This window comes from Acanthisitta chloris, unplaced genomic scaffold (genome assembly GCF_000695815.1).
Source record: "Acanthisitta chloris isolate BGI_N310 unplaced genomic scaffold, ASM69581v1 scaffold9509, whole genome shotgun sequence".
Taxonomy (NCBI): Eukaryota; Metazoa; Chordata; class Aves; order Passeriformes; family Acanthisittidae; genus Acanthisitta; species Acanthisitta chloris.
Window position 1 is genome coordinate 1 of NW_008693055.1, and position 7,021 is coordinate 7,021.

Below are 7,021 nucleotides of genomic sequence, written 5' to 3' on the forward strand. Positions count from 1 at the left end.
GGCTTCCCCCGCCGCCCGCGCCTCGGAGAGCTGCGGGAGAGACGGCACTGAGACACCACGGCACGCACAGTCTGCAGCAGGGCACCCCACAGCATGTGCACCCTGCAGAGGAGGGACCACATGGACCCCACAGCACACACAACCCACAGAGGAGGGATGCCATGGACCCCATAGCATGTGCACCCAGCAGAGGAGGGACCCCATGGACCCCATGGAATGTGCATCCTGCAGAGGAGGGACCACAATGCCACACACACCCCACAGCAGAGAGACCCCATGGACCCTAGAGCAAATGCACCATGCAGAGGAGGGACCCCATGGAATGTGCACCCTGCAGAGGAGGGATCCCACAGACCTCATGGCACATGCACCCAACTGTGCATGGACCCCATAGCACGTGCACCCTACAGAGGAGGGACCCCATGGATGCCATGGCATGTGCATCCCACAGAGGAGGGACCCCCATGGAGCCCATGGCACATACATCCTGGAGCTGATCCCTGTCTGAAGCTCAGCTCCACTGCAGTCCCAGAGGATGTTTCACCCAGAGATGTTTCACTAAATAAGGACAAACTGAGGTTCCCCTGACCCCTGAGGCTCGAGGCACCCCCCGAGTGCCTGCAGCCCCCCAGCCCTGCTGCTGAGCCTGCTCCCATTTCTCTGCAATGAGCAGAGAATCCCTGAGGATTCACATCGTGCTTGGGACAGACACGCAGAGCTCTCGCACGCCAGGGAATGGAGTCATTAAGGAATAACTTTAAATAAGCAAAATCTTGCATTAATGAAGCCTGTAATTCCAAACTAACTAAGAGCAAATGGGCTGCTTTGCTTTACCCGAGCTCTTAAGACTCAGCTGCTTTTCTTATTACTATTTAATGTACCATGAGCAATCTTCATTTCTTTGTTTTATCCTTATGGGAAGTGACCTGACTCCCAGGCACTGCTCAGGGAAGCACGTTGGCTTTTCCCCCCCTCCTCATGGCAAAGCTTGGGAGCTGCCAGCTCTTTACATCAGCAGTTTTTTGCATGACAGATGGTGAGAGCACAGCCCTGTCCAGCTCCCAAAGCCAGATCAGCACCAAGACCCACCACCAAGCCTCCCCACCCTGCAGCTCCCCTCCCTGTGCCCACACTCACACTTGACCAAGGTGGAGTTTTGCCATGTTCTGGTACAAAAGTGATTTTTGAAGGAAGTTAGGGGATATTTCTGCTCTAACCAGCAGAAAAGAGGTGTTTTCCCCTGGTCAGTGGGATCAGCAGCAGCAAGTAAATGCAATGCTGAGCCTCAACCTGGCAAAGCTTCATCTGCCCCAGGAGCAGGGAGAGTAAACCTGGCTCCAGCAGCAGCCCTGATCCCCAGGATGATGTGGAGGTCCCTGTGCCCTCCCAGGCAGGCAGCACTTGCCTTTTGCTCGAGCTCTGTCCTGGCACCCAGCTCAGACTCCAGCCGCTCCTCCAGCTGCACCAGCCTCTTCCTCAGGAAGACAATCTCTGTCTGTGCACAGTCAAACCTCACCTGCCACTCATCCTCTGCCAACAGAGAGAGACCCAGGGGCACTGCGTGGATGCTCAGGCCTGACCAGCCCCAGTAGCCATGCCAAAGGCAGATAGGTGGATAGCATGCACCACCCCCAGAGGGACATCCCTACCTCCTCCAGAGCCACTTATCTTCATCTCACGCAGCTGCACCAGCTGCTGAGCCTCTTCCAGCTGCTTTTCCACTGACTCCAACTTCTTTTGCACTTGGTCGTGTTTGCTCTGTGGAAACCGAGGGAGGAAGGAGCAGCTCTACCTGGTTCTGGGGCACTTGGCTGCAGCAAGGATGTGCCAGGGAGGGTGGTATCACCACTGGCATGGCTCAGGGGCTCAGGGCTGTCCTACCTGCAGCTCCTGCAGCTCCCTGGCCCCACGTAGCCTCTCTGCCCTCTCCCCATCCAGGGCCTGGCAGGTAACATCACCCTTGTACCGCTCATCTGACAGCTCTGTCGTCAGGTCGATGATCTGGGAGGAACAGGGAGTCAGTCTGGGCATGGCTGGGCACAGTGGCTCGGGGGGGTCAGTCAGCCTACACAGACCTCAGAGTCCTGACTGCTCTCTGCCTGTTCTTTGGGGAGGTGGTGAGTGCACACCAGCACCAACCAGTGCCACCAGTGGGAACCCAGGATCCCACTGGCAGCACCCAGCTGCTTGCACTATGCTCCAGGCAGGGCTCATCAATTTTTCTCCATTGTTCTGGCTGATTACATTAAATTTTCTTTGAAAGCAGAAGCAGATGAATGAAGAGAAGAATTATTAATCCCAAGAATCAATTCCATTTTCCCCAGAGCAGAGGGACACAGCCAGGGGCTGCAGATGCAGCAGAGCCAACAGGACCACACAGGATTCCAACAGTCCTTATCCTGCATCTGACAGCATTTTTAGGCACTTCACATTTTGCAGCACCAGCTCCTTAGGGATCCCACAAGTTTAACTCAATAAGCAAACCCCACAGGTTTTCTCTCCCTGGGGACACAGCTCTTTCCTAGGTCTGCCCAGAGGCATTCGCCTCACTCAGCATTCTCAGCCTCCTGGGGGTGATTTCACCTTTAACAGAGAGTTTAAGCTAAATCATCTTTACCTCCTTCCATGGACCTCAGGGCTGTTGGTGCCATTAAGCTGAGGTGCAGTCCAGACCCAGCTCAGACATGGCACAGCCTGGTGAGCTGGGTAAGCCCACGGTGTTTATAGAAACCTTGGGAGCTCCTCCTCATGAAGCTTGACAAAATCCCAGGTAAAACCACCCAGAAGCCCAAGCATCCAAGAGCAGACCCTGCACAGGATCCATGACCAGCTAGGGATCATGGAATCCCAGACTGGTTTTGATGGGAACCTTAAAGTTCATCCCATTCCACCCCATGCCATGGGCAGGGACACTTTCCACTAGCCCAGGGTGCTCCAAGCCCCATCCAACCTGGCCTGGGACATTTCCAGGGATGGGGCAGTCATAGCTGCTCTAGGCAACCTGGTGGTCTTATTCATCCTGATACAGCTTCACTCCCAATGTGGCCAAGCAGAGCTGTGGCAAAGGATTTTGAGGCTGTACCAGAGGTTTTGTGTCTGTACCAGAAGTTTTGGGGCTGTACCTTGCTCTCCAACCTCTCCGTAGTCTGCCTGAGCTCACTGCATGCCTGCTCAGATTTTTCCAGCTTCCTTCTCAGCGCCGCCAGCTCCTCCTAGGGAAGATTGAAAAAAAAAAAAAAACAACCCCACACATGGAGAACTCCAGCATCCTTGGTTTATTTATGAAACCCCTGTTTTCTGTTCAAAATAAGTGGAAGAGACATAGCTGCCTTATTAATAAAATTTACCAGGCAACTTTGAAGGCTGCTCACTGCAAACTGCCGGGACTGCAGCTCCTGACATGAATTCCATCGGAGGGAATGTCAGCTCGGGTGTGCACACAGCACATTTTATGAGAAAGCAGCAGCAAATCTTAAAAGCCTGGGACAAACAGCCAAAGTCCTGGACTGTGCCCGGGGAGCATCCTGAGGCCCTGGCAGGGTATCACAGAGTGGTGCAAAGGTACAGTGTTGGCTGTGATTCCCTTTCAGGCAGTGGGAGCTGCTCCATGCAGCCTTGTCCTGCTTTGATGTCCTACACCGAGCAGGAGTAGAACGTGAAGAGTTGTGATAAAAACACAGGTTAAGGGGTGATGGGGCCTGATGGATCCCAGGTGGGTTTGGAGACAGAAACAGAGGCTTGGGCAGCTTTTATTTCATCTGAATCAGCCTGAAAACATCTTGTTAAAACCTCACTAAGGCAAGAGGAGGAGCAGGATGCCAGGAAAGACACACTAGGAATTTAGCACAGGTCTCAGAGGATGCAGAGGGGTGAAAGGTGCCTTTCCCAGGACAGAAAAATTGCATAAGCATCTCCAATCACCTAGGGCAGTGCAGGTGGAAGCCAGCACAGTGTTGGGAACAGTATGGGATAGAGTCTCCTGTTTCAGGGGTGTTTGACTGCTACTCATACATACAGATGCTGTAGGGTGCTTATTCCCAAGGGATTTGGCTCAGTAGACCCAGCCCCAGTGAGCTCACAGGGGGCATCATACATAGAGATGCTGTGGGGTGCTTATTCCCAAGGGATATGGCTCAGTGGACCCAGCCCCAGTGAGCTCACAGGGGGCATGGGAGGACTTTGGATGTGGGAACATGGTGCCTTTTCTGCTGTCCCTCTAAGGAAGAAGGAGAGTTACTTCTCCCACCACAGCTCTGCAAAACACAGCACTTGGGTCAGAAAATGCAGCACTAAGAACAGAGGGAAACTTCTGGATGGTCAGAAAAACATCTTTGTCTGGGCAGAAATGACTTCCAATTTTACCAAGCCACTAGGCAGAGCCCTTAAAGCATCCTGTCCTGTCCTATCCCACCCATCCCATCCCTTGGAACATACTTCTTTTGCACGGAGCTGCTCATCCGAGAGGTTAACGCTGAGCAGGGGCCGCACGTGGCTCAGCAGCTGCCACCAGGGCCAGTGCCTGACTGCCTGGAAAACCACCAGGTTCTTCTGGATGCAGCGGATGGCGAGGCGCTGGATCTGTGGGGAGACACGGCAGCAGTGACCCTTACCCAAGACTGAGCCCACTGGGAAGGACCAGGCTGGGGCACCAGGCTGGAGAGGGATGAGGTGGCAGAAGAGCTCTGTGCCACAGGGAATCTCATGTCTGCCCCTGGGGCAGGGCAGAGTGAGTAGCCCTCAAAGGAGCTCAAAGGAGCTGTAATTTGGGTGCTCTGGGCCATGTCCCAGCAACACTGACCCAGGTGGGCACAGGTATCCCCACCCGTGGGATGGGTACCTTCAACCTCTTGAACTTCTGGCGGCTGAGGAAGCCCTTGCAAGCAGCCTGGAGCAGGGTCATCTTCTGGGCTATCAGCCTGTCACGCTGCTTCTCCAGTCTGGAGATGACTCCTGGCTTTAGGAACACCTGATAGCAAGAAACAGAGGTTACACAGCCCCAGGACAGGGTCTGAAACTTCTTCTTCCCCCTGTTTGACATAAACATCATTTATCACAAGGTGCAATTCCTCAAAACTCTTCCCTTCAATGTGCTGCTCTTTCCTCCTGCTGCAGGGATGGATGGGCACCTATGCTGGAAGCAGCTTCTGGTAACCTACAAATTATCAGGTAGCCTAGAGCTACTCACAGGTAACACATAGGTAACCACAGGTAATACACAGTTACATACAGGTAACATACAGATACTTACAGACAACACACAGACATGCACAGGTAACACAGAGATACTCACAGGTAACACAAAGATAATCACAGGTAACACACACACAGGTAATACATAATCACAGGTAACACATACTCACAGGTAACACAAAGACAATCACAGGTAACACACACACTGGTAATACATAATCACAGGTAACACACAGATACTCACAGGTAACTCAAAGATAATCACAGGTAACACAAAGACAATCACAGGTAACACACACACAGGTAATACATAATCACAGGCAAGACATAGATGCACAAGTAACACACAGATACTCACAGGTAACACACAGATACTCACAGGTAACACAAAAATAATCACAGGTAACACATACACAGGTAATGCATAATCACAGGTAACACACATGCACAAGTAACACAGATACAGATAACACAGAGATACTCACAGATAGCACACAGATACTCACAGGCAGCACACAAATACTCACAGGTAACACAGATGATCACAGGCAACACAATCACAGGTAATGCACCAATACTCACAGTAACACACACAGAGGTAACACAGATAATCGCAGGTAACACACAGATACAGGTAACACATAGATACTCACAGGTAACACATAGATACTCATAGGTAACATAGATAATCACAGGTAACAGCAAAGATACCTTTCAATAGCAAACCCCAAAAATCAACCACGTTGTTTTCTTTCACTGAACTCTCACAAACACCTCCTAAACGCTACAGATTTGCTGACACCATCGAATTCAGCCTGGTATCGATCTCAGAGTGTTTAAGGTGTCTCTGGGTCACTGCCTGGAGGAGCTCTGGGACAGGCTCAGGCACTCCTGACCATCACAGCCCATTTGCATGGCAGAGCTGTAGTCACCTCTCCGACACCAGAGGCCAAAGCTGCTCAAAGAGCTGCATTTTAACCACGCCAAATTGAACCTAAGAGCAACCCCAAGGAAACTCACTTTCCCCAGCTAATGCCATGATTGCTCCACCACCTATTCGATTGCCTCATTAATGTCTGTATTAACTCCCCAACCTGGCAAGTTTGGAAGCCAGTGCAGAATCAATGCTCAAAGCGATGGCAAAGCAACTCCTCCCTAACGAGATGTGACCGGCACTGCCATCGCGCTATTGATCAAGGACGAGGGTTCCAGAGAAGAGATAATTGCAAACTGCTCTGTGCAGGATAAAAGAAAGTTATTTTCCTCCACAGAACCGTTTCATGATTCCTTTCTTTACAGCCTCCAGAGAGCTGAAGGCAGCACGTGAAATTAATTTCTCTTTGAGACCATCACATTGAAGTTCAAATGCTGCTGCTGCCACAGCTGCCTGGCTCCACAGCATGAACCCAGCCCACCAAACCCCACTCACTCTCATGAGGCATCAGTGGTAATTAGGAACTTAAATACCACGAGGGGCTGGATGGTGATAATTAGGTAGATTTGACCCGGGGTGCTGCTTTCAGGTGTGAATTAGGAGCCTTCTGTGCTGACTGTTGGTGAGGATTGGTTTCCCAGCCCACATGGTACCACGTGGAGCAGCAGAGGAATGGTTTTGTCTCCAGTTTGGAGAGCTTTGGGCAGCTGGAGAGCCTGGCACGGGGCTGGCTGTGCCTACATGCACTGAGAGCAGCAGGGAGCAGAGTCATCGTACCTGGCTGCGACCTATGGCTACACTCTTCTTCTCCAGATCCAGTGCCTGGAACAGCTCCTCTATAGCCTGTGGAGAAAGGGCACATCGTGGAATTGCTCAGAAAACATTCCCACCCTTGTA

At 51.8% G+C, this 7,021-nt stretch overlaps 1 protein-coding gene across 1 annotated transcript in view; it reads right to left on the minus strand.

The window, feature by feature from the left end:
• Positions 1–1,405: 1,405 nt before the first annotated feature.
• Positions 1,406–7,021, minus strand: part of MYO18B (myosin XVIIIB) — a gene marked incomplete at its 3' end in the record, with an annotated part of 24,292 nt that continues 18,676 nt past the window's right edge. Inside the window, exons 21-27 of the mRNA XM_009082922.1 lie at positions 6,902–6,967; positions 4,838–4,966; positions 4,435–4,578; positions 3,123–3,212; positions 1,882–2,001; positions 1,650–1,758; positions 1,406–1,530 (exon numbers count right to left, since the gene is read on the minus strand). Of these exons, the coding sequence (XP_009081170.1) occupies positions 1,406–1,530; positions 1,650–1,758; positions 1,882–2,001; positions 3,123–3,212; positions 4,435–4,578; positions 4,838–4,966; positions 6,902–6,967 (783 nt within the window). The remainder of the gene's footprint in view (positions 1,531–1,649; positions 1,759–1,881; positions 2,002–3,122; positions 3,213–4,434; positions 4,579–4,837; positions 4,967–6,901; positions 6,968–7,021) is intronic.